Below are 26839 nucleotides of genomic sequence, written 5' to 3' on the forward strand. Positions count from 1 at the left end.
GCGGCGGCGCTAAACACTTCCACCACGATTTCCTGCGCCGGCAGATTATGACGTCATTCAAGTGCGCAATGCCCCGTTAGCACCCCGGACCGGATATTGAGTGGCGCCCCCTGCCTTACTACCTGCCACTAGCAACGACAGGTTGAGGGGAGCGTTACGTTGTCAGAAAGGGATTAGGGGAACGCTATTTAAAGGTGACCGCTTCCTGCCTTTTTTTGTCGGTGACATTTTTGCACCACGCAGTCAGAGAGAGAGACTTCTGGAGAGATTCAATGCTGTGTGAAGGAGTTTTGAGTACTGAGCAGCACTTTGCAGGTTTATTTTGATTTGCCCTTCCTTGCTTCACCAGCACTCTGAGGTAGCGCCTCACTCCTCGGCCTTTGCGCCTTAAGACAGGTGTGAAGCGCCTGATTTAGCGCTCCAATCACCTCCAGGGGCGATAAAAGCCAAGTTTTCTCTCGGAGGCGATAATTAGCGCCAGGCGCTGAACTTTGCGCACGGCCCATAACGGCGCCCCAAATGGGGCGATACCAAATTTTTCCCCCTTAGTGTTTTAAGCTTTCTGGTCCCCTCCTAACAGTTTTCCGGTGCATCTGTCATGGACAAGGCTGGAAAAGTGCTTGAGGACATCCCCCATTACATTCCTCTCTTCGCTCCTCCCTCACTTCCAGTGGGGTAGCCTAGAGTACTAAATGCATCTGCCCATATCTGGACGAGCGCATGCAAATCAGATTTAAATGAGAGAAACATGAATCCTGCTGTTGTTCTTTAACCTGTCATTTGTCCTGTTTGAGCGTTGGACGTCAGGACTGTCTGCTCAGCTCTGCCATCCAGCATTCAAAGGTAGGTGGAGGGGTAACCTCCTCCAGTCCTACAACCCTCTGAGAACTCTGTGTTCCTCCAATTCTGGCCATTTGTGCATCCCAGACTTCCTTCACCCCACAGTGCCTTTAGCAGTCTTGGCCCTAAGCTCTGCGATTCCATCCCTAACCCTCTCTACCTCTCCACCTCTCTCTCCTCCTTTACAATGCTTCTTAAAACCTACCTCTTCAACCGAGCCCTGTACAGGCCCCCAGGGCAGCAGCAAAATAATTCCAAAAATAGTTTTTCAATTCCTGGACAGCTTGGAGGCTGCCTCCTTCTTTCCGTTGTGTCAGGCCCCCGAGCCCTGCGGTACAGGTTTAGCACGACGCGCTAAGCAGAGGCCAAGAAGCCCACCTTTTGCAAGCTGATGATCCCCAGGGCCAGAAAGTCGCAAGTCCCACCCCACCAGAGATGCTCCCCAAAAGAAACACTTGGCCATAAAGTGTAAAATATTGGGCCAACATTTGCGATCAGAGGCTTCCCCGCGGGCGGATGCCACCGGCTGCAAAAAATCTACGAATGTACCTGGTGGCCTGGGAGATACGGAGGTTTGTGATCCTGGGCCTCTCCAGGTCCGCGTGGGCAGAGCCCCACATATCCATGGGGCACCTGCGGTTCGTAGGCGCCCCTGGGATCACATGGGCCAGCCCATCCAATAAAAGAAGGGAATCCCCATTCATGCTTATGCGAGTTCCGTACATGCTTTTACCATGCGTAAGAATTTGACACGCATTCAGCAGGCGGAAGTTGTGCAAATAGCACAACTCTCCACCCGCAGAGGCTCTTTTCCTGGGGATGTGGAGGATCTGTTAAGAGAATTCTTGACATCGCAAGTGCCGGGTTTTTGCACATGTGGTTTGCATGCCTAAACCCGGAACGTGCGCGGCCTCTATGGGTGTGTACACACCCGTACGGGTCGCAAAATATGGTCCATTGTATAACAAGGGGTACCTTATAAAAGGATATGGGAAACGGGGCAGGAAAATGGAATTAGTGTAGACAGGTCTAGTTGGAGAACTAACATTGCACAGGGCTATGGACTCCTCCTCTGCTGGAAATCCTGTGATCATAGCTTATGAGAGTAAACTAGCAAGAAATATAAAAACTGACAGTAAGAGCTTCTACAAGTATATAAAAAGGAAGAGAGTAGCTAAAATAAATGTTGGTCCCTTAGAGGACAAGACTGGGGAAATAATAATGGGAAATAAGGAAATTGCAGAGGCATTGAACATGTATTTTGTATCTGTCTTTACAGTAGAGGACACTAAAAACATCCCAGTAATAGTAGAAAATCAAGGGTCAAAAGGGAGGGAGGAACTTAAAACAATAACTATCACTAGAGAAAAAGTGCTAGGCAAACTTATGGGTCTAAAGGCTGACAAGTCCCCTGGACCTGATGACCTGCATCCTAGGGTCTTAAAAGAAGTGACAGTTTCTCCATCTCTGCCGCATCTGCTCTGACGATGCCACCTTCCATACCAGTGCTTCTGACATGTCTTCCTTTTTCCTCAACCGAGGATTCCCCTCCAAAGTGGTTGACACGGCCCTTGACTGTGTCCATTCTATCTCCCGCACTTCTGCCCTCACCCCTGCCCCTCCCTCCTGGAACCACGACAGAGTTCCCCTTGTCCTCACCTTTCACCCCACCAGCCTCCACATTCAACAGATCATCCTTCGCCATTTCCGCCACCTCCAGCGTGATCCCACCACCAAATGCATCTTCCCCTCACCTCCCCTTTCAGCATTCCATAGAGACCGCTCCCTCTGCGATACCCTTGTCCACTCCGCTATCACCCCTTCCCCTTCGCCCGGCATCTTCCCGTGCTAGCGCAGGAGATGCAACACATGCCCTTATACCTCCCCCCTCCCACTTTCCAGGGCCCCAAACACCCCTTCCAGGTGAAAGAGTGATTTACTTGTACTTCTCGATGTGGTCTCCTCTACATTCGGGAAACCAAACGCAGATTGGGTGACCGCTTTGCGGAACACCTCTGTTCAGTCTGTAAGGGTGACCCCGAGCTTCCGGTCGCCTGTCATTTTAATTCACCACTCCACTCCCACTCAGACCTCACCGTCCTCAGCCTCTTGCATTGTTCCACGGAAGCTCAGCGTAAGCTCGAGGAACAACACCTCATCTTTCGATTAGGCACTTTACAGCCTTCCGGACTCAACATAGAGTTCAACAATTTCAGATCATAACCTCGGCCCCTATCATATATATATTTATATTTTTTATCCACGCTTTTTGTCTGTCTTTTTTTCTTCTCTCCCACATGGCAGCTGTCTTTCATTCTGCCAGCGCAATTCACACTTCATCTAGAGCCATCCTTTGTTTCTTAACCTGTTCCATTACCAGCTCCTTTTGCCTTGAATATCTCTTAATCTCTTCCGCCTTCCATCCTATTACAGACCTTTCCCTTTGTTCTTTCATCCCCTCCTCCCTTTCCCAGCCTCGACTCTTGCTTAAAAATCTGTTCCATTTCCTGCTTTTTTCCGGTTCTGATGAAAGGTCATCGGCCTGAAACGCTAACTCTGTTTCTCTCTTCACAGATGCTGCCTGACCTGCTGAGTTTCTCCAGCATTTTCTGTTTTTATAGCAGCAAACTATAGGCCAGTTAGCCTAACATCTGTCATTGGCAAAATGCTCAAATCCATTCTTAAGGAAGTAGTAGCAGGGCATTTAGAAAATCATAATACAATCAAACAGAGTCAACATGGTTTTATGAAAGGGGAATCGTGTTTGACAAATCTATTCGAGTTCTTTGAGGAGGTAACGAGCAGGGTGGATAAAGGGGAACCAGTAGATGTAGTGTATTTGGATTTCCAAAAGGCATTCAATAAGGTGCCACCTAAAAGGTTACTGCATAAGATAAGAGCTCATGGTGTTGGGGGTAATATAGTAGATTGAATAGAGGATTGGCTAACTAACAGAAAACAAAGAGTCGGGATAAATGGGTCATTTTCAGAATGGCAATCTGTAACTAGTGGGGTGTCTCAGGGATCAGTGCTGGGGCCTCAACTATTTTCAATCTATATTAATGACTTGGATGAAGGAAGTGAGTGTATTGTAGCCAAATTTGCAGACAGTACAAAGATAGGTGGGAAAGCAAGTTGTGAGGAAGACATAAAAAGTCTGCAAAGGGATATAGATAGGTTAAGTGAGTGGGCAAGAGTTTGGCAGATGGAGTATAATGTGGGAAAATGTGAAGTTTCCCACTTTGGTAGGAAAAATAGAAAATAAAATGATTTAAATGGAGAAAGACTACAGAATGCTGCGGTACAGCGGGATTTGGGTGTCCTCATACATGAAACACAAAAAATTAACATGCAGGTGCAGCAAGTAATTAAGAAGGCAAATGGAATGCTGGCCTTTTTCAAGGGGGACAGAGTATAAAAGTAGGGAAGTCTTGCTACAATTGTATAGGGTGCTGGTGAGACCACACCTAGAGTACTGTGTACAGTTTTGATCCCCTTATTTAAAGAGGGATATACTTGCATTGGAGGCAGTTCAGAGAAGGTTCACTAGGTTGATTCTTGGGATGGAAGGGTTGTCTTATGAGGAAAGGTTGACCAGGTTGGGCCTATACTCATTGGAGTTTAGAAGAATGAGAGGTGATCTTATTGAAACATATAAGATTCTGAGGGGGTTGGACAGGGCAGATACTGAGAGGTTGTTTCCCCTCGTGGAGGAATCTAGAACGAGGGGGCATAGTATCAGAATAAGGGGTCACCCATTTAAGACGGAGATGAGGAGGAATTTCTTCTATGAAAACAGATTGTAAAAGCTTCTATAGGTATGTGAAATGGAAAAGACTGGCAAAAGTAAATGTAGGTCCTTTACAGTCAGAAACGGGAGAATTTATAATGGGGAATGAGGAAATGGCAGAGAAATTAAATAAATACTATGGGCTGGATTTTGCTACGGGGGCGGGTTGGAGGTGGGAAACCCACATTCGGGCTTGTTGTCCCGCCTCCATGGAGATGTGGCCAACCCACTGGATTTTCCTCTGATTGACCTTGTGCCCTGTGGGCTCAGCAGGCCAATTAAGGGCCACCCGGCAACAGGTGACGTCAGAGATTGACATTTCATCTGTCAAAAGCTTTTGGCAGATGAAATATCAGTGTTTAACAGCTGTTTGAAGCTGTCAAGCACTGAAAAACTGCTAATTCAGCCTCAGTCCTTTCTCAGGATAACTTTAAAATGATTTTGCTGTAGAAACAAAGAAGCTGATTTTTTTTTTTAAATCGGAGCTTCTGTGGTTCTTGCAGCCGACTCCCGACACCGGAATGCAGGACTCCTGTAAAGGTAAGTAAAAGTAAGTTAAACTTATTTAAACACTTGCAAAACACTTACCTTTGCACTCCTGAACCCCTCACTCACCTGAACACTGGGCATCTCGACCCCTCCAAGACCTCAGACCCACGTCCCGCCTCTCAAACTTTTCGTGGTTTGGAGCTGTCGGGAAGCCCACAAACCTGCAATAAAAATCGCGAATAGGCAAAAAACTACCTGTTAACAGGCAGTTTAATTGCCTTTAATCCCTTCCCGCCTCTGGGAGTCGGGTTCCAGCACTTGTCGGAACCCGACTCCTGTGAAATTGACATGGAGGCGGGTTGGAGGCAGGATGGGGTCAGGACCCCCGGATCTCCGATTTTTATCGCCCGCACGCCTCCAACCTGACTCCAGGGGCTTAGGAAAATCCAGCCCTTTGTTTCTGTCTTCACGGAGGAAGACACAAAAAACCTCCCAGAAATACGAGAAAACCAAGGGCGTGATGAGAATGAGGAACTTAAAGAAATTATTATTCGTAAGAAAACAGTACTAGCAAAATTAATGGGAGTAAAAGTCGATAAATCCCAAGGACCGGATGACCTACATCCTAGGGTTTTGAAAGAGGTGGCCATTGGGATAGTGGACGCATTAGTTGTCATCTTCCAAAATTCTATAGATTCTGGAACGGTTCCTGCAGATTGGTGGATAGCAAATGTAACCCCGCTATTTAAGAAAGGAGGGAGAGAGAAAACAGGGAACTACAGACCTGTTAGCCTCACATAAGTAGTTGGGAAAATGCTGGAATCTATTATAAAGGATGCAATAACTGGGCACTTACTATTAATTTCTAAGATTGGGCAGAGTCAACATGGATTTATGAAAGGGAAATCCTGTTTGACAAACCTATTGGAGTTCTTTGCAGATGTAACTAGCAGAGTAGACAAAGGGGAACCAGTAGATCTGGTGTATCTGGATTTTCAGAAGGCCTTTGATAAGGTCCCACACAAGAGGTTGGTGAACAAAATTAGGGCACATGGAATTGGGGGTAATATACTAGCATGGATTGAGAATTGGTTAACAGACAGAAAACAAAGAGTAGGGATAAACGGGTCTTTTTCAGGATGGCAGGCTGTGACTAGTGGGGTACCGCAAGAATCAGAGCTTGGGCCCCAGCTATTCACAATCTATATCAATGATTTGGATGAGGGGACTAAATGTAACATTTCCAAATTTGCTGCTGATACAAAGCTAGGTGGCAGTGTCAGTTATGAAGAGGATGTGAAGAGGCTTCAAGGGGATCTCGACAGGCTCAGAGAGTGGCCAAGAACATGGCAGTTGGAATATAATGTGGATAAATGTGAAGTTATCCACTTTGGTAGAAAAAACAGAAAGGCAGAGTATTTCCTAAATGGTGAAAGATTGGGGAATGCAGATGCTCAAAGGGACCTGGGTGTCCTTGTACATGAGTCACTGAAAGTGAATGTGCAGGTGCAGCAAGCCATTAGGAAGGCAAATGGTATGCTGGCCTTCATTACAAGAGGATTTGAGTACAGGAGTAAAGAAGTCTTACTCCAATTATATAGGGCCTTCGTGAGACCACACCTGGAGTACTGTGGACAATGTTGGTCTCCTTACCTAAGGAAGGATATACTTGCCATAGAGGGAGTGCAACGAAGGTTCACGAGATTGATTCCTGGGATGGCGGGACTGTCGTATGAGAAGAGACTGAGTAAACTAGGCCTGTATTCTCTTGAATTCAGAAGAATGAGAGGGGATCTCATTGAAGCATACAAAATTATTACAGGGCTTGATAGGATGGATGCTGGGAGAATGTTTCCCTTGGCTGGGGAGTCTCGAACCAGGGGCCACAGCCTCAAGATAAAGGGTAGGCTATTCAGGACTGAGACGAGAAGAAATTTCTTCACACCGAGGGTGGTGAATCTTTGGAATTATCTACCCCAGAAGGCTGTGGAGGCTCAGTCATTGGGTATATTCAAAACAGAAGTCGATAGATTTCTGACTAGTAAGGGCATCAAGGGATATGGCGATAGGGCTGGTGAATGGAGTTGAGGCAGAAGATGGACTCATTGAATGGCGGAGCAGGCTCGAAGGGCCGAATGGCCTACTCCTGCTCCTATTTCTTATGTTCTCTCAGAGGGTCGTGAATCTTTGGAATTATTTACCCCAGAGAGCTGGGGAAGCTGAGTCATTGAATATATTCAAGGCTGAGATAGACAGATTTTTGAGCAACAGGGGAGTCAAGGGTTATGAGGAGTGGGCAGGAAAGTGGAGTTGAGGTCAAAATCGGATCAGCCATGATCTCTTTAAATGGGGAGCAGGCTCGAGGGGCCGAATGGCCTACTCCTGCTCCTGTTCCTATTTCTTATGTTCTTATGTTCTTATCAGAGGCGGGAGCACTATTAGATATCAAGTAAATATTTTGTTACAAATAAGTTATGAATTGAAGGTGAACTTGTTAAATGGATGTTTGGAAGAATTAACGCCATTTCAGAGTGCTGAATGACAACTCCGGTTGCGTTTTGCATGGGATGGTTTCCCTGGTTCTTTCAGACAGTTGTTGATAAACTTTCCTGCATTGCTGCTCACAACTCGAACTATGAGCCGGTGCAGCCAGAGAGAACGCCGAGTGGGATTCATGAGCCTGGGGCTGAGACATATCCATTCAGATCATTTTAACATATTTGTGTGTTAGTTCTGATGGTAACGGAACATCAAAGCAAACTGGAAGCAAACAATTCCACCAGCTAAGATTCGTGTTGCACTGCGATCGGAAGCCTATTTCCGATTGTCTAATCTTTAGAGAGCTGATCCATTGTAATATGAGTTGGCTTTTATGAAGGCGAGCTCGATTTTTTAATTCATTCCTATATTTACTTCAAAGACCTGCTTTGGTGCGATTTCAACCGTAATGTTTTGCAGTGTTGCCGGACGCCGGGTTGAACTGTCCCTGGTCCTGAATGTGACCTTTCATACACAGACACTTACCTGAAGAAGTTAGTTCTTCAATTAATGTTTAAAGAATGTTTCGCCAGACCGATTAGGTTTAGACGAGTCTGTGTCCAGATTTCCAATCGTATATTCCATATTAGGACTTGAGACGCGCGATTTCTCAAACAATGCTCCCATTGATTTGTGATAGCGATTCGAGGTATTTTTTTTTATCCAATCGCAGAGTTACCAAATGATTCTTTAAGCAGGAAAATCAAATTACTTTTATCACCCAGGGTACATTTTGTTTGTGAGAATGAACAGTCGGCACACACATGAATAAATTCTATATGTCAGTAACAGGTGTTTAAATTAAATAGCACAAGGTCATATAGGGACGGCAGTGCAGGCGGTGTGCCGCAACTGCAGCATGGGGGAGTTTGTGGAGAGCATCGCGATCCTGGACAACCACGTTTGCAGTAAGTGCCTGCATCCTGAGGAACTTCAGCTCAGAGTTTTTGAGCTGGAGACTGATGTGCAGACATTGCGGGGCATCAGGGGAGGGGAGAGTTACCTGGACACTTTGACCCAGGAGGCAGTCACACCCCTTAGGTTAGGTAGTGGTACAGTTCTGGTTAGTGGTCAGGGACAGGAGGGTGTGACTACAACTCAGGCAAGTAAGGTGCAGTGCTGGAGGAGGTGCGGCATTTGTCCTTATCCAACAGGTATGAGGTTCTTGCGGCCCGTGTGGATGAGGGAAAAGCCTACAGGATGGATGAGCAGGCTGACCATGGCACCATGGTGCAGGAGGCCATTCGAGTGGGGGGAGTGAAAGGGATTGTAGTTGTGGTAGGGGACAGTATAGTCAGAGAGATAGATACTGTTCTCTGCAACCATCACCGCAACTTCCGAAGGTTGTGTTGCCTGCCCGGTGCCAGGGTTAAATACATTACCCGACAGCTGGAGAAGAACTTGGAGTGGGAGGGGGAGGATCCAGTTGTCATGGTCCATGTAGGAACCAACAACATAGGTAGAACTAGGAATGAAATTCAGGAAAGAGTAAATTTAAAAGCAGCGAGAGAAATGTCAAGGCTCCAGAGCAGAGCAGAGTTTTGGGTAAAAATAAGCAGAGTGGGTCAGGAAGGGACAGAGAGAGTAACAAAGGTAATCGGGCATTAGTGACTAAGGTGACATCAGGGGAAAATAGTAAAAGGTCAAAGCTAAAGGCACTATATCTGAATGCGTGAAGCTTTCGCAAAAAAAATAGATGAATTAATAGCACAGATAGAAATTAATAGGTTTGACCTAATAGCCATTACGGGGACGTGGTTGCAAAGTGACCAAGTGCGGGAACTAAATATTCCAGGATACTTAACTTTTAGAAGAGATAGGCAAAATGGAAAAGGAGGAGGGGTAGTCCTGATAATAAAGGATGGGATAAAGACAGTAGAGAGAAAGGATCTTAGCTCTGAAAATCAAGAAGTAGAATCAATTTGGGTGGAGCTAAGAAACAACAAGGGGCAGAAAACATTGGTGGGCGTTGTTTATAGGCCCCAAACTGTAGTTTTAATGTAGGGCAGAGTATAAATCAGGAAATTAGAGGCGCATGTAACAAGGGTAATAAAGTATATCATGGGGGACTTTAATCTACATATAAACTGGGCAAACCAAATTTGCAGTCATAGTGTGGAGGATGAGTTCATGGAATGTATGCAAGATAGTTTTCTAGATCAGTATGTTGAGGAACCAACTAGAGAACAGGCTATTTTAGATCTAATATTGTGCAATGAGAAAGGGTTAATTAATAACCTTGCAGTAAAGGGGCCTTTAGGGAAGAGTGACCATAATATGATGGAATTTTATATTAAGTTCGAAATCGATTTAATTAAATCCAAAACTAGGGTCTTAAATCTAAACAAAGCAAACTACATAGGTATGAGGGGCGAGTTGGCTAAGGTAGATTGGGAAACTACATTAAAAGACATGATGGTAGACAAGCAATGGTGAGCATTTAAAGAATTAATACAAAATTTACAACAAATATACATTCCTTTAAGGCACAAAAACCCCACAGGAAAAGTGGTCCAACCGTGGCCAACGAGAAGTTAAAGATAGTATTAGATCAAAGGAAGAGGCTTATAATGTTGCCAAAAAGAGCAATAAGCCTGAGGATTGGGAGAATTTTAGAATTCAGCAAAGGAGGACCAAGAAATTGATAAAGGGAAAATAGAACATGAGAGTAAACAAGCGAGAGACATAAAAACAGACTGTAAAAGCTTCTATAGGTATGTAAAAAGGTAAAGATTAGTGAAAGTAAATGTGGGTCCCTTACCAGCTCAGACAAGAGAAATTATAATGGGGAATAAGGAAATGGCAGAGAAATTAAACAAATACTTTGTGTCTGCCTTCATGGAAGAAGACACAAAGAACTTCCTGGAAATAGTGGAGAACCAAGGGTCTAGTGAAAATGAGGAACTGAAAGAAATTAGTATTAGTAAAAAAAATAGTACTGGAGAAATGAATGGGACTGAAAGCCAATAAATCCCCTGGACCTGATGGCCTACATCCTAGGGTTTTGAAAGAGGTGGCTGTAGAGATAGTGGATGCATTGGTTGTCATCTTCCAAAATTCCATAGATTCTAGAATGGTTCTTGCGGATTGGAAGGCAGCAAATGTAACCCCACTATTTAACAAGGAAGGAGAGAGAAAACAGGAAACTACAGATTGTTATGAATCTTATGACCCATGAAGAAAGACTCATGAAATAACACTGGACGGCCAGCTGGTGGCACCGTCCAAGGAGTATAAATACTCGGGCGTGGGCCCAGCTTGCCCAGGACATTTTGTAAACAGGAACTAGTGAAAGATAACTAGACCTCCATGTTTGAAACAAGTTGATTAAAGTCTTGCTTTATACTCAAACCAAGTGTGTTGTGATTTTTATTACATCACAGACCAGTTAGCCTGACATCAGTAGTAGGGAAAATGCTAGAATCTATTATTAAGAACGTGGTAACAGGGCACTTAGAAAAAAATAATAGGATCGGGCAGAGTCAACATGGATTTATGAAAGGGAAATCATGTTTGACAAATCTTAGAGTTTTTTGAGGTTGTAACTAGCAGAATAGATAAGGAGGAACCAGTGAATTTGGTGTATTTGGATTTTCAGAAGGCATTCGATAAGGTGCCACACAAGAGGTTATTAAACAAAATTAGGGCTCATGGGATTGGGGGTAATATACTAGCATGGATTAATATTTGGTTAACGGACTATCAACATCCTGGGGGTTACCATTGATCAGAAACTGAACTGGACCAGCCATATAAATACTGTGGCTACAAGAGCAGGCCAGAGGCTGGGAATTCTGCAGCGAGTGTCTCACCTCCTGACTCCCCAAAGCCTTTCCACCACCTACAAGGCACAAGTCAGGAGTGTGATGGAATACTCTCCACTTGCCTGGATGAGTGCAGCTCCAACAACACTCAAGAAGCTCGACACCATTCAGGATAAAGCAGCCCGCTTGATTGGCACTCCATCCACCACCTTCAACATTCACTCCCTCCATCACTGGCGCACTGTGGCTGCAGTGTGTACCATCTACAAGATGCACTGCAGCAACTTGCCAAAACTCCTTCAACAGCACCTTCCAAACCCGCGACCTCTACCACTTAGAAGGACAAGGGCAGCAGACGCATGGGAACATCACCACCTACAAGTTCCCCTCCAAGCCACACACCATCCTGACTTGGACCTGTACCGCCGTTCCTTCACTGTCGCTGGGCCAAAATCCTGGAACTCCCTTCCTAACAGCATTGTGGGTGTACCTACACCATATGGACTGCAGCGGTTCAAGAAGGCGGCTCACCACCATCTTCTCAAGGGCAATTAGGGATGGGCACTAAATGCAGGCCTAGCCAGCCAGCGACGCCCACAACCCATCAATGAATTTTTAAAAATGGGTCATTTTCGGGTTGGCAGGCTCTAACTAGTGGTGTACCACAAGGATCAGTGCTTGAGCCTCAACAAATATACATCCCTTTAAGGCACAAAATCTGTATCACAATCTATATCAATGATTTGGATGAGGGGACCAAATGTAATATAAAGTTTGCTGATGATACAAAGCTGGATGGGAATGTAAGTTGTGAGGATGATGTAAAGAGGCCTCAAGGGGATATAGACAGGCTAAGTGAATGGGCAAGAACATGGCAAATAGAATATAATGTGGAGAAATGTAAAGTTATCCACTTTGGTAGGAAAAATAGAAAAACAGTATTTTTTAAATGGAGAGAGATTGGGTAATGTTGGTGTTCAGAGGGACCTGGGTGTCCTTGTACACGAATCACTGAAAGTTAACATGCAGGTACAGCAAGCAATTAGGAAAGCAAATGGTATGTTGGCCTTTATTACAAGAGGATTTGAGTATGAGTAAAGACGTCTTACTGCAATTAAATAGGGCCCTGGTGAGACCACACCTGGAGTATTGTGTACAGTTTTGGTCTCCTTACCTAAGGAAGGATATACTTGCCATAGAGGGAGTGCAATGAAGTTTCACCAGGCTGGTTGCTGGGATGGGGGGGATTGTCCTATGAGGACAGATTGAGTAGACTAGGCCTATATTCTCTAGAGTTTAGAAGAATGAGAGGTGATCTCATTGAAACATACAACATTTTTACAGGGCTTGACAGGAAAGATGCAGGGAGGATATTTCCCCTGGCTGGGAAGCCTAGAACCAGGGGTCACAGTCTCAGAATAAGGGGTCGGCTATTTAGGACTGAGATGAGGAGAAATTTCTTCACTCAGAGGGTGGTGAATCTTTGGAGTTCTCTACCCCAGAGGGCTGTGGAGGCTCAGTCATTGAGTATATTCAACAACAAGAACAACAACTTGTATTTATATAGCGCCTTTAATGTAGTAAAACATCCCAAGGCACTACACAGAATATTGTAAGACAACAAATTTGACACCGATCCACATAAGGATAAATTAGGGCAGGTGACCAAAAGCTTGGTCAAAGAGGTAGGTTTTAAGGAACATCTTAAAGGAGGCAGAGAGGTTTAGGGCCTAGGCAACAGAAGGCACGACCACCAAAGGTTGAGCGATTATAATCAGGGATGCTCAAGAAGGCAGAATTAGAGGAGCACAGGTATCTTGGGGGGGGGGGTGGTTGTGGGGCTGAAGGAGATTATATTCAAGACAGAGATTGATAGATTTTTGGATATTAAAGGAATCAAGGGATTTGGGGATAGTGCAGGAAAGTGGAGTTGAGGTAGAAGATTAGCCATGATCTTATTGAATGGCCTACTCCTGCTCCTATTTCTTATGTTCTTATGTGTTACCTCGGTGCTCCACTGCCTTAAAATCCCATTCTGCTCTTGATGTAAAACAAATGACTGACAGAGAATTAACATTTTATTCAAGATTAGGAAGAACTGAAAAATAAGAGGGGTGTGGAACTTTGGTGTCAGTATGCTGACCACGTTTTATAAGTAATTGTTGTGTTGAACAAGCAAAATAGCAAGGACACAGCGTTTACAAATAATAGGTACAGCGGATTATCATTGAAGTAGTTATCCACCAAATATAAGGGAAATAACTTAGCCAGTCCATCGGCTTTTCTAGCCGGTCCAAACTATCTTAAATGCATTGCTTAGAGGCACTTACTACATGATGTGAACTTTTCTGCACAGCTCCTGGATGATTAACCAAGACCTAACTGGTAAAATAGATAGTAACTGGTAAAATAGATAAGGGAGAACCAGTGGATGTGGTGTATTTGGACTTTCAGAAGGCTTTCGATAAGGTCCCGCATAAGAGATTAGCGTGCAAAATTAAGGCACATGGGATTGGGGGCAAGGTATTGACTTAGATAGAGAACTGGTTGGCGGACAGAAAGCAAAGAGTTGGAACAAATTTTTGAGGCATTGGAACCAGTTTTGTGGTAGGTGTGACCTATACAAAAGGGACGGTCTACACCTGTGCAGAGATGGAACTGATGTTCTCGGGGTAATTTTTGATAAAGCAGTTCGGGAGCATTTAAACTAGTATGGCAGGGGGCTAGAAACCTATGTAGTGAAATAGAGGAAAGTGAAAGGCAGACAGAAATAAATGATAAAAGGGTGAGGAACAAAAAACAAAGGGCCAAACTAATTCATAAAAAATGTGAGCATAAAAAAAGCCTGAGGGTTTTATACCTTAATGCGAGAAGCATCAGGAACAAGGTAGATGAATTAGCTGTGGAAATAGAGGTTAATAATTATGACCTAATTGGGATTACGGAAACATGGTTGCAGGGTGAGCAGGGCTGGGAGCTTAACATACAGGGGTATTCAGTATTTAGGAAGGATCGACAAAAAAGAAAGGGAGGAGGGGTAGCATTGCTAGTAAAAGAGGGGATAAATGCAATTGAAAGGAAGGATATTAACTCAGTTAATACAGAATCTATATGGGTGGAGCTAAGAAATAGCGAGGGACGAAAAACATTAATAGGAGTGGTATATAGGCCTCCAAATAGTAAAATAGAGGTTAGGGAGGGCATCACGAGGGAAATTAGAGAAGCGTGCAATAAGAGCACAGCTGTCATCATAGGTGACTTTAACTTACATATAGATTGGACTAGCCTAATCAGTAAAAATAATGAGGAGGAGGAATTCCTTGAGTGTTTGAGGGATGGTTATCTGGATCAATATGTCGAGGAACCAACTCGGGAACAGGCTATATTGGACTGGGTACTGTGCAATGAGAAGGGACTAATCAGTAATCTTGTTGTACGGGGACCCTTGGGTCAGAGCGATCATAACATGATCGATTTCTCACTCGAAATGGAGAGCGAAGAAATTGACTCAGAGACTAAGGTCCTGAATTTAAACAAGGGGAATTATGATGCCATGAGACGGGAACTGAGTAGGTCTGATTGGACAACGTTCCTGGGAGGACTGGAGGTAGATAAACAATGGCAAACATTTAAAGATAGAATGACAAAATTGCAAAAATTGTTTATACCAATCTGGCATAAAAGGAAATCTAAAAAGGTGACTCAACCGTGGATAACAGGGGAAATTAGAGACAGCATAAAATCCAAAGATAGGGCGTATAAAATAGCCAAAAAAAGCGCCAGAGCGGAAGATTGGGAACAGTTTAAGATAGAGCAAAGGAGGGCAAAGGGCATAATCAAGAGGGGCAAAATAGCTTACGAAAACAAGCTGGCGGAAAATATAAAAACTAACTCCAAAAGCTTTTATAAGTATATCAAAAGGAAAAGACTGGTGAAAACCAAAGTTGGTCCATTGCAGTCAGATACGGGGGAATATATAATGGGAAATAAGGAAATGGCAGATCAACTAAATGCATACTTTGGGTCAGTCTTTACGAAGGAAGACACAAAAAACCTCCCTGGGATATCGGGAAAAATAGGGACATTGGCAAAGGAGGAACTGACGCAAATCAATATCTCTAAGGATATGGTGTTAAGGAAGCTAAAGGGATTGAAGGTGGACAAATCCCCAGGGCCTGATAACATGCATCCTAGGGTACTGAAGGAGGTGGCCCTAGAGATAGCGGATGCACTAAGGATGATTTTTCAGAATTCATTAGACTCGGGAACAGTGCCGATGGATTGGAGGGTAGCTAACGTTACCCCACTATTCAAAAAGGGGGGTAGGGAAAAAGCAGGTAATTACAGACCTGTAAGCCTTACATCAGTTGTGGGCAAAATGCTGGAGTCCATCATTAAGGATGAAATAGCGGAGCACTTAGCAAATGGGGACAGGATAGGACAGAGTCAACATGGATTTACAAAGGGTAAATCGTGCTTGACTAATCTATTGGAATTTTTTGAGGGAGTAACTGGTAGAATAGATGGGGGAGAGCCAGTAGATGTGGTGTACCTGGACTTCCAAAAGGCCTTCGATAAGGTCCCACATAAAAGATTAGCATGGAAAATTGAGGCTCATGGGATAAAGGGGAAAGTTTTGGCGTGGATAGGGAACTGGCTGTCAGATAGAAAACAGAGAGTTGGAATAAACGGCTCATTTTCTGAATGGCAGGCAGTAACAAGTGGGGTACCACAGGGATCTGTCCTGGGCCCCCAGCTGTTCACAATTTACATTAATGACCTGGATCAGGGAGTCGGATGCAGCATTTCCAAATTTGCAGACGACACTAAACTAGGAGGGGGGGTGGGCTCAGAGGAAGAGACCAGGAAGCTCCAGAGCGATTTGGACAGACTGGGCGATTGGGCGGATAAATGGCAGATGCACTATAATGTGGACAAGTGCGAAGTTATCCACCTTGGGTGCAGGAACGGGAGGGCAAATTATTATTTAAATGGCAATAGATTGGGAGAGGGGGAAGTACAGAGAGACCTGGGTGTTCTTGTACACCAGTCACTGAAGGCGAGCATGCAGGTGCAACAGGCGGTCAAGAAGGCAAACGGTATGCTGGCCTTCATAGCAAAAGGGTTAGAATACAGGAACAGGGATACCTTGCTGCAGCTGTACAGGGCACTGGTGAGACCACACCTCGAGTACTGTGTACAGTTTTGGTCGCCTCATCTGAGGAAGGATGTTCTTGCCATGGAGGGGGTGCAGCGGCGATTCACCAGGCTGATACCAGGAATGGCGGGAATGACCTATGAGGAGAGACTATGTAGTTTAGGGATGTACACACTGGAGTTTAGAAGATTGAGAGGGGACCTCATAGAAGTGTATAAAATTCTGACAGGTCTAGACAGACTGGATGCAGAAGGAATGTTTCCCTTGGCGGGTGAGAACAGAACTAGAGGACATAATTTAAGGATAAGGGCTAAACCATTTAGGACAGAGATGAGGGGGAATTTCTTCACTCAGAGAGTGGTGAACCTGTGGAACTCATTGCCACAGAGGGCAGTGTACGCCAGCTCATTAAATATATTTAAGAGGGAATTAGATATATTTCTACGGGCAAAAGGGGTTAAGGGTTACGGAGAGAAGGCGGGGACGGGATACTGAATTAAAGGATCAGCCATGATCTCATCGAATGGCGGAGCAGGCACGAAGGGCCGAATGGCCTACTCCTGCTCCTATCTTCTATGTATCTATGTAAACGGGTCATTTTCCGAGTGGCAGACAGTGACTAGTGGGGTACCGCAAGGATCGGTCCTAGGACCCCAGCTGTTCACAATATATATTAATGATCTGGACGAGGGAATTGGATGTAATATCTCCAAATTTGCAGATGACACAAAGCTGGATGGGAGGGTATGCTGTGAGGAGGATGTCGTGAAACTCCAGTACGACTTGGACAGGTTGGGTGACTGGGCAGAAACATGGCAAATGCACTATAATGTGGATAAATGTGAGGTTATCCACTTTGGTGGCAAAAACAGGAAGGCAGATTATTATTTGAATGGCAATAGATTGGGAGAAGGGGAAGTGCAAAGAGACCTGGGTGTTCTTGTGCACCAGTCACTGAAGGTAAGCATGCAGGTGCAGCAGGCAGTTAAGAAGGCAAATGGTATGTTGGCCTTCGTAGCAAGAGGGTTTGAGTACAGGAACAAGGATGTCTTGCTACAGTTGTACAGGGCCTTGGTGAGACCGCATCTTGAGTATTGTGTGCAGTTTTGGTTGCCTTACCTGAGGAAGGACGTTCTTGCCATGGAAGGAGTGCAGCGAAGATTCACCAGTCTGATACCTGGGATGGCAGGAATGACGTATGAGGAGAGATTGTGTCGATTGGGCTTATACTCACTGGAGTTTAGAAGATTGAGAGGGGATCTCATCGAAACCTATAAAATTCTGTCAGGCCTGGACAGACTAGATGCAGGAAGGATGTTTCTGATGGCCGGGGAGTCCAGAACCAGGGGTCATAATCTAAGGATAAGGGGTAAGCCATTTAGGACTGAAATGAGGAGGAATTTCTTCACCCAGAGAGGGGTGAACCTGTGGAATTCTCTGCCACAGAGGGCAGTGGAGGCCAGTTCATTAAATATATTCAAGAGTTGGATATATTTCTTAAGGTTAAAGGGATCAAGGGATATGGGGAGAAGGCAGGGACAGGGTACTGAATTTGGATGATCAGCCATGATCTCATTGAATGGCGGAGCAGGCTCGAAGGGCCGAATGGCCTACTCATGCTCCTATCTTCTATATGTTTCTATGTAACATCTCCCGAAGCTATTTACAACTCTGACCGTTATTGATGCAAATCAAACGTATTACAGAACAACTTAATCAGTGTGGAAAATGGGGAAAAAACAAGCATCATCCCATCAATTTAGTGTTTAAGTCTCTTCTAGAGATGTAACATGCTTTTTACTTAAAGGCGTTTTTATAGATTATGTGGACAAAGGAGGGCTGCATAGATTCCCCTTCCTCACTTATGTTATTGTTTTATTTTTTCCCTGTCATTTGCCCTGTTTGAGCGTCACTCATGGCAAAATACAACATCTGGCTGGGGATTTCGGCTGAACCTGGCCACCCACAATGCTCTTGTCCATTAAAATGAATGGGGTGGGGAGGACTGCGAGCTGGCGAAGTAATAAGCGGAAAACCTCTCCCTTCACTCTGCTTTGCCATACAGTGACAACCGTTGGTGCAACTACAAAGGAGAAATCAATTCAGGTGCAGTTTGGTTCCTTTACTTTCAGTCCAGGTCTTAGAAAATGGAACTCTGCTCCGACCCCAGTAACTCAAGAGGAAAAATCAACCAAATTAAAAACAAGTGTCGTTTTACCAAGAATACTAACTTTTTTTTAGGGCAGTAGGGATAGATAGACCTCCCTTATCACGCTTGTATTATTACAACAGTGACTACACTCCAAAAGTACTTCATTGGCTGTAAATGCAAGTCTTTCTTTTCTTTTTGCTGTTTTTTTATGAAGGAAGACTCTTGGGAGATCCATTTTCAGAATGTGTCTACTTGGAGACAAAAAAACAAGTCAGGAATGCGGTCAGTAACCCAATCACACGCCGTTTCCTCCACAGTATCCAAAGTGAAAACTACTAAGAGTTTCACTGAGTGTGGCTGCATTTGTACATCTTCTTTAGTATCGTTGCGAAGTCGGTTTGGGTGCACAACTCGGCAAAGCGACAGTACAACTCAGAAAACTGCCCAGCCCATTGCAGCGCGGAGGTTTGAAGTCCCTTCTCAGAAGCCCTCTCACACCCGTTTGAACTCCCAAAGCGTACACAATAAACCCTGACTGCCGTACAAATCAACATTTCTCTCTGCAAAGCATCTATCCCACACGTCTGTGAGCAACCGAGGGATCTGGTTGACCCTTTAATCGTGGTTTTCTTCAGATTTAAAACCTGCGAGCTATAAAATTCAGGTTTGAAGTTACCAGCAAGGGAGAACTTGCATGTATAAAGCACGCTTCGGATCTTCAGGGCGTCACAGCCAATGAATTACTTTTGAAATGTAGTAAGTATTTTCTTTATAGTTAAGAGCGGATTCATCTGTTTTCGGGGTGTTGTTTGAGAGATAAATGATGCTCTTTTAAAGAGAGTGCCACGGGATCTTTAAATTCCATCCAGACACGGTCTCCGTTTAATGTCTTATCTGAATACCTCCACAACTCAGACACCCGCTGTCCTGTACTTAAATCAGCCTGGATCATGTAATCATGTCCCGCTACGGGATTTGACCCGCGACCTTCTGACTCAAGGTGAGAGTGCTAACATTGGGCAAAGCTGACGCTGGTGTGGCTGTAGATTTTATTAAAAACAGCCAAGGCTTGGAAATAACTATTAAAATTAGACATAAAATTTCAGGTTGAGGAAAGCCCTGTATTGATTTCTTTGTGGGTTCAATGATGAGACATTTATGAAAGAGAATGAGTTTTAATCTAAAGTCTGTTCAACTCTTTTATACAGCTTTTACAGGAGACAACAAGCTTGTGATGCATCGAGAACGAAACCGAAACTAAACTAACTGCCTTGCTTCTCTCGGTCACATGCCCTCTGCTGGTCAGGCACAAGCAATCAATACATACAAACATGCTATTAAGGCATCATAATCGAACAGGCAAATACCATCTCTATTTGCTGATATCATTACATATTTTCTTAAAACAAAAGTATTTTACTTTTAACTAACAACATGTTTTCTTTGTATTAATCTGCATTTTAACTGTAACACTTAATGTACTTACATTATCATTATCATGATCAAGGTTTTTTAACCTTGCTTTGTGTGTTCACATGAAATATGTCAATACACTAGAACTTGAAGAAAGAATAAGATAACATTACTTCCTTCTATAACAATAGTCCTTAAATTTGCTCAATGAGTCTCTCAGGAGGCTTCACGTGTCTTGAGGATTTTCTGATTGATTGTCCTTGAATCTGAGTTGTTGCCTCAGATGATTGGTTCTCAGCTGTGTGATCAGGTTGTTCAACAGTATCAGTCTCTTGACCTGCTGTGGCTGGTCCCATGAGAAGATCTCGACGATTTCTTAGAACAGCACCCTCATCTGTCTGAATGGTGTATGATCTTGGTTGAACTTCACTCAGGACAGTTCCCTTCTGAGTCCATGTGTTTGTTTTGTCTTTGAACCTTACTTGGTCACCAGTGTGGAGTTCAGGTAGGTTTTGTGTTCCTCTGTCATAGTAGTACTTTTGCTTTTCTTTCTGTTCTTTGAACTTCCTCACTTTCTCCCCCTCTTTTGTTTTCAGGAGGTTCTCCGGGATGGGTAGGTTTGACCTTAGCCGACGTCCCATCAGGAGTTGGGCTGGTGACATACCACACTCGAGTGGCATTGTGCGGTATACAAGCATGCTCTGGTAGAAGTCAGTTCCACTGTCTTTTGCCTTGTACATCAGTCTTTTCACTGTCTGGACCGATTTTTCCACTAGTCCATTGGACTGTGGAAAGTGAGGACTTGACGTTGTGTGGACAAAGTCCCACTCTTTGGCAAAGTGTCGGAAACTTGCATTGTAAAACTGAGGTCCGTTGTCTGTGAAGACCTCGCTTGCCACGCCATGTCTGGAGAATATGGCTTTCATACATGTTATCACAGCATCTGCAGTGGTGGTGTGCAGCCTACAAACCTCTGGATACAGGGAGTAATAGTCTGTGACTACAAGATAGTCCTTCGAATAGGTCAGCGCCTACCTTCTGGTAAGGTCTGTCTGGTGCTGGGTGTGGCTTTAGTGGTTCTACCGGATTGCTTGCTCGATATTTCAGGCATATTGTGCAGTTTGACACCTCATTTGTCACATCTTGGTTGATTCGTGGCCAGTACATCACCTCTCGTGCTCTTTTCTTACACTTTTCGATTCCCAGATGTCCTCCATGGATCTTTTTTAGCATCTCTCTTCTCAGACTCTTTGGGATAACTATTTTACTTCCTTTGTAGATGATGTCTTCGACCACTGATAGTTCCGCCCTGCAGTTCCAGTACTCTGCTATATCAGGTGAGCAGTCTTGCTTCATGTTGGGCCATCCATCCAAGATGCTTTTTCTCAGTCGTCTCATTGTTTCATCTTTGTTTGTCTCAGTCTTTATGAGCTCCATTTTTGCATCTGCTATGGGCAGTGCACTTGTGATCATGTCCACGTAGGCGTTCACTTTGTCATCCATTGTGGTGTTTGCGGGCTCACTTGGGTCTACCGCTCTGGACAACATGTCTGCTGTATACATCAGCTTACCCGGTGTGTACGCAACATTCAGTGTATAGCGTTGCAGCCTGATCATCATTCTTTGTATTCTAAGCGGACAGCTATTTAGTGGCTTTTGGAACAATGCAATCAAGGGCTTATGGTCAGTCTCTACACTGATTGCTTGTCCTGCCACAAACTGGTGAAATCTTTCACAGGCGTATGTGATGCTGAGCAGCTCCTTTTCTATTTGAGCATATCGCGTCTCCGCGTCTGTCATTGAGCACGATGCATATGCAATAGGTTGCCAGTAGTCATATTGTTGCAGAAGAACGGCACCGAGCCCACTCTGTGATGCATCTGATGATATCTTGATGGGTCTCGCTGGGTCATAAAACCTCAGAACTGGTTCCTCTGTGAGCAGTTTCTTTAGATCGCTCCATGACTTCTCATGCTCATGATTCCATTCCCATTCTATGTTCTTTTCAGTTAGTCTTCTCAGTGGCGCCATCTTTTCTGAGAGGTTGGATATGAATTTCCCCATGTAGTTGATCATTCCATTAAACCTCTGCACGTCCTTTTTGCATTGTGGCTTTGGCATATTCTCAATGGTGGACACCTTTCTGGGATCTGGTCTGATGCCCTCACTGCTAAGGATATCTCCCACGAATGTCAGTTCTGTCACCCCGAGCTGGCATTTCTCTCTATTCAGCTTCAGGTTTGTTTTCCTTGTTGCTTCCAGCACTTTTTTCAGTCTCTCGTCATGCTCAGTTCTCGTGGTTCCCCATACTATGATGTCATCCATTGATGTATCAACTCCCTCCAGGTGCTCATAGATCATATGGATAGTCTTGTGATACACTTCAGGAGCTGAGGCAATGCCAAATGGTAACCTTAGGAATCTGTATCTGCCAAATGGACTGTTGAATGTGCACAGTCTTGAACTTGCTTCGTCCAGCTTCATCTGCCAAAATCCTGATGATGCATCTAACTTGCTGAAATATTTTGCATTTGCAAACTGTGCCATGATTTCCTCACATGTAGGAAGCTTGAAGTGCTCTCTCTTTATTGCTCTGTTTAGATCTCTTGGATCCAGGCAAATTCTGAGCTTTCCATTCTTTTTGTCCACTACGACGAGGGAACTCACCCACTCAGTTGGCTCATCTATCTTCTGAATCGTGTTCAGGCTTTCCATCCTGTCCAACTCTGCCTTCAGTTGCTTTTGAAGAGCAAACGGAACTTTTCTGCATGGATGTATGACCGGTGTCATACTTTTATCTACTCTGATCGTGTGTTCTCCTGGAATGCAGCCTAGACCCTTAAATAGGTCGTTGTACTCTTTCATGAGTTCATCATAGACTGTCGCTCCTTCGCTTTCCACAACGAGGACTCTCTTTACCAGGTTCAGTCTCTCACAGGCTTTTAAACCTAGTATGGCTTGCACATCCTTTGGCACCACGATTAATGCTAGCGTGTGCTCTCTGTCCTTGTGTGTTACTTTGACAATGCATCTTCCTTTCACTGGTATATCAGTACCTGAGTATCCTGTCACTTTCACTTTTATTCCATGTATCTTTGGTCTGGGTCTAATTTTCTTAAAATCAGTCTCTGATATCACATTAACTTGTGCTCCAGTATCCAATTTAAATGGAATGTGTATGTCATTCACTTTTAGTGTCAACATCCAGTCTCTTTCTTCTTTTTTGTTTTCAGACACAACATCTACATAGAACTCCTCTATCTCGCTTTCATCTACTGCATGGACCTTGCTTTGTTGCACTGGTTCTTGCAGCAACGGGCATAATGGTTGTTTTTGTTGCAACTATTGCGTTTTTTACCATATGCTGGACACTTTTTTGGTGTATGCTGTGTACCGCATCGACTACATGACTTTCGATTGTCCCTTTCATTTTCGTTCGCTGGCCACGCCTCTTTTTTCACATTGGCGCTCGTTTTGTTAAACGGTTTGTATCCGTTCTTTCTCACTGCATCCACGTTGCAGCTATTGTCACTGAACAGCTCCTTTGCCTGCAACTTCACAGTCTCTGTAGCCCTACACAGTGCTATGGCTTTTCCCAGGTCTAGATCTTGCTCTCTTAGCAGTCTTTCCCTTAGACCATTATCCGGAATACCACACACCAGTCTGTCTTTTATCAGCGAGTCTGCCAGTCCCCCAAATTCACACGATTTGCTTCTGTTTCTCAGTTCAGTCACATACTGATCAATAGTCTCACCCATTTTCTGTACGCATGTGAAAAATCTGTGCCTCTCAAACGTCACGTTACGTTTAGGTATGCAGTAGGCCTCAAACCATTCCATTATTTTATCTAGCTTCATTTTGTCTCCGTTAGCAGCGAATGTGAAGTTATTATACACCTCCAGCACTTCATCACCCACGACATGTAAGAACAGTGATGATTTCTTTTTATTACTTTTCTCGTCAGCTCCGATTGCCGCTAAATACAATTCCACACGTTGTTTGAATCTCCTCCAATTTTCAGCCACATTACCTGTCAACTGAAGCGTCGCCGGTGGGTGTAAACCTTCCATTTTTTCACTTCGTTAGCTATTCTCTAATGGTAAGCAACGATGTTCTCTTTTGGCTTGCTAATTTGTGGAGAGCTGATTTAACTTCTGATTTTTTCTCTTCATCTCTTTCAGCCACTTCTGACACCATGTATTGATTTCTTTGTGGGTTCAATGATGAGACATTTATGAAAGAGAATGAGTTTTAATCTAAAGTCTGTTCAACTCTTTTATACAGCTTTTACAGGAGACAACAAGCTTGTGATGCATCGAGAACGAAACCGAAACTAAACTAACTGCCTTGCTTCTCTCGGTCACATGCCCTCTGCTGGTCAGGCACAAGCAATCAATACATACAAACATGCTATTAAGGCATCATAATCGAACAGGCAAATACCATCTCTATTTGCTGATATCATTACAAGCCCTACCTGGTTTAATGTAGTTAAGGATGATATTTTCTTATGCAGACACATAACTATTTCAGTTTTGAATGAAATTAGGGTTAGGTTATTCCCTGGAGTTTCTCATCAGACCTCTTGAAATATCATTACTCTGGTACACTCTGCTAACGTCACTGACACCCACACAAACTGCCACAGCTATAAAATAGAATTAGCTGCAATACAGTCAGAGGCATTTTCAAGCTGCACAGCAGTGAGTCGCGCTAACTCAAGTTTCCTCTTGAGTCTAAAGACAGTGTGTGAGTATAAACATCTTCCTGCCTCGTATTCAGCTATTGCGGTTGAGGTTTGTCTGATGTAACCCTTCTGATTTTCTTTCCAGTACTATCCACGCTCTATCATGCTGAAAGTGCAGGTTTTTACTTTCTGTCTAACTGTCTCCCTCGTGACTTTGGTCCATACAATTCCCCTGGAGTCGAAAGATGCTTGGAAATCTTTAGAAAACCCGAGAAACAGGGAGCTGGTAAGAGTTCAATTTTGACCTGGACCCGGTAAAGTGCATGTGTAGGGCCAAGTCTCAGCAACTAAGTAATGTTAGTTTACTCTTTTACACACATTTGGTCTGATTCACTATGGTTTATTTCTGGGATTAAAATAACTTCTCTGTTATTAAGACTGGGGATGTATTCACATATTGTCCACCAGAAATGTTTTACTGTCGAATTATTTTGTTTTTGTTTGCTGAATTGGCATTTTTAGTCAGTTATGTCTGTGTCTGTATTGTGGATGGAAGAAACGGCTGCAGCGTTTATCTAATTCACACACACAATAGCGTTTACTTTGATAGCTGCAAGTTGTGTCGAGTGTCAGTACGGAAGATTTTGAAACTTGACATCTGATAAAGCGCTTTCTACTAAGTGAGAGAAGCTAAATGTCAAGTTTGTGCAAGCCGATCTGAGCTGCATCGACTGATTGAATCCTCAATCCAATTGGCATAACTGCTGTTGCTGTCGGTCTCACGCAGAGGGAGGATATTTCTGTTAGAATACAATTTTGTGACCTTTTATATTTTTACTTACCATCTACCGAACCTCGAGTTACTATATTAAGGTGGTAGGCAGTAGTTATGTATTGGGAGCATGCAAATGCTGTGTGCAATAGACCTGATATAAGGACATCGCTGCCGGTCTCCTACCTAATATATGAGAAGTGTTACGAAGTCTCAGTTAGCTCCTGTTACACAGGTTTGGATGTATCCCGGCAATTGCAACAGGACAATATTTCGTCACTTAATAACAACATTAAAGCATTGCAAACCTATTTCTCACAGGACACTTGTTGAAGGTGCTCCGTTTCATTGCGTTTCGTCCTTTGATGTCGGCAGTTTGTATTTAGATAAGTTTAATTTGTCCGAATTTAACAGACCCACCGATCATTATTTCCTGGTGTAATCTTTGCAATCAGATAAGGCCAGACTACAGTTAATAATAAAACATCTTGCAAACAAACGCATAAGTTAATTGTCTTAAACTGGAGCTTTGGTTCTTTTTCTCTCTCTCTAGTTTTTCCGAACACTTCAGGCTTATTTTTCTGGGCGAGGTGTTGATGTTGGGAAGTTCTCCAAATCTTTCAGGATGGACAACAGGAGACCATTCGGAGCAGCCTCTCTTTACCCGGACCACATCTCCTCTGCCTTTTCAGACTATGAGGGGCAGAAAGATTCCTTTGCAGCGTTCTTGAAAGGATGACTATAATGACGTCCACTAACATCATCTGATTATCTCAGCAGTAGCCTAGAATTAATTCCTCATCAACTCAATAAAGTCACAATCTCCTTAACGTTATGTTCACAGTCTCCTGTTGGCGTCGTCTTTTTCTTTTGTTCCAACATTTTTTTTAAATTACCCTTCGCATTTCACGTAGTACTGAATAGGCCTTACCTACCAAGCGTTGACTTCGAGACGTTACTTTCTGTATGTTTCAATGGTATTTTGCTTTAATTAATGTCCCTTTATTTTCCCTCAAGCGGTCATGTGATGCAAAGTGTGCCTCCTTTCATGGTGACATTTCAATGCAATGAAGACCGGATTTTTATTTGTCCCGCTGTAAATAAATATTAAGCAAAGTTAGGGCAATGTAAATAAATATGTAAAATCATATTAAGTTCGTCCCTGTTCTTTCTTGATCTCTCTTCCATTTCTCTGCGTTGCATCAGACTGGATTTTTTTTTTGAAGGAAACAACGT

The 26839-nt window shown here is 43.8% G+C and overlaps 1 protein-coding gene across 2 annotated transcripts; it reads left to right on the forward strand.

Moving 5' to 3' along the window:
* The first annotated feature begins 24788 nt into the window (after positions 1–24788).
* On the forward strand, positions 24789–26438 carry LOC147120216 (uncharacterized protein C2orf66-like). 2 transcript variants are annotated; one of them, XM_085983841.1, is made up of 3 exons: positions 24789–24893; positions 24977–25117; positions 26157–26438. In XM_085983841.1, the coding sequence occupies exons 2-3, from the start codon at positions 24995–24997 to the stop codon at positions 26340–26342; spliced, it is 309 nt and encodes a 102-aa protein (XP_085839967.1). In that variant the 5' UTR covers positions 24789–24893; positions 24977–24994; the 3' UTR covers positions 26343–26438. The 2 variants fall into 2 exon arrangements, with proteins under 2 accessions (XP_085839967.1, XP_085839968.1); XM_085983842.1 differs by lacking the exon at positions 24789–24893 and having other exon boundaries at positions 24905–25117.
* The last annotated feature ends 401 nt before the right edge of the window (positions 26439–26839 follow it).

The sequence above is a fragment of the Somniosus microcephalus genome, chromosome 4 (genome assembly GCF_052327205.1).
Source record: "Somniosus microcephalus isolate GS21.2 chromosome 4, FLI_Smic_1.0, whole genome shotgun sequence".
Taxonomy (NCBI): domain Eukaryota; kingdom Metazoa; phylum Chordata; class Chondrichthyes; order Squaliformes; family Somniosidae; genus Somniosus; species Somniosus microcephalus.

Bases quoted from the DNA above. Each gene is read 5' to 3' on its own strand.
- LOC147120216 (XM_085983841.1), top strand. From the start codon at position 24,995: ATGCTGAAAGTGCAGGTTTTTACTTTCTGTCTAACTGTCTCCCTCGTG. The intron at 25,118-26,156 runs GTAAGAGTTCAA...CTCTCTCTCTAG, and splicing joins ACCCGAGAAACAGGGAGCTG to TTTTTCCGAACACTTCAGGC.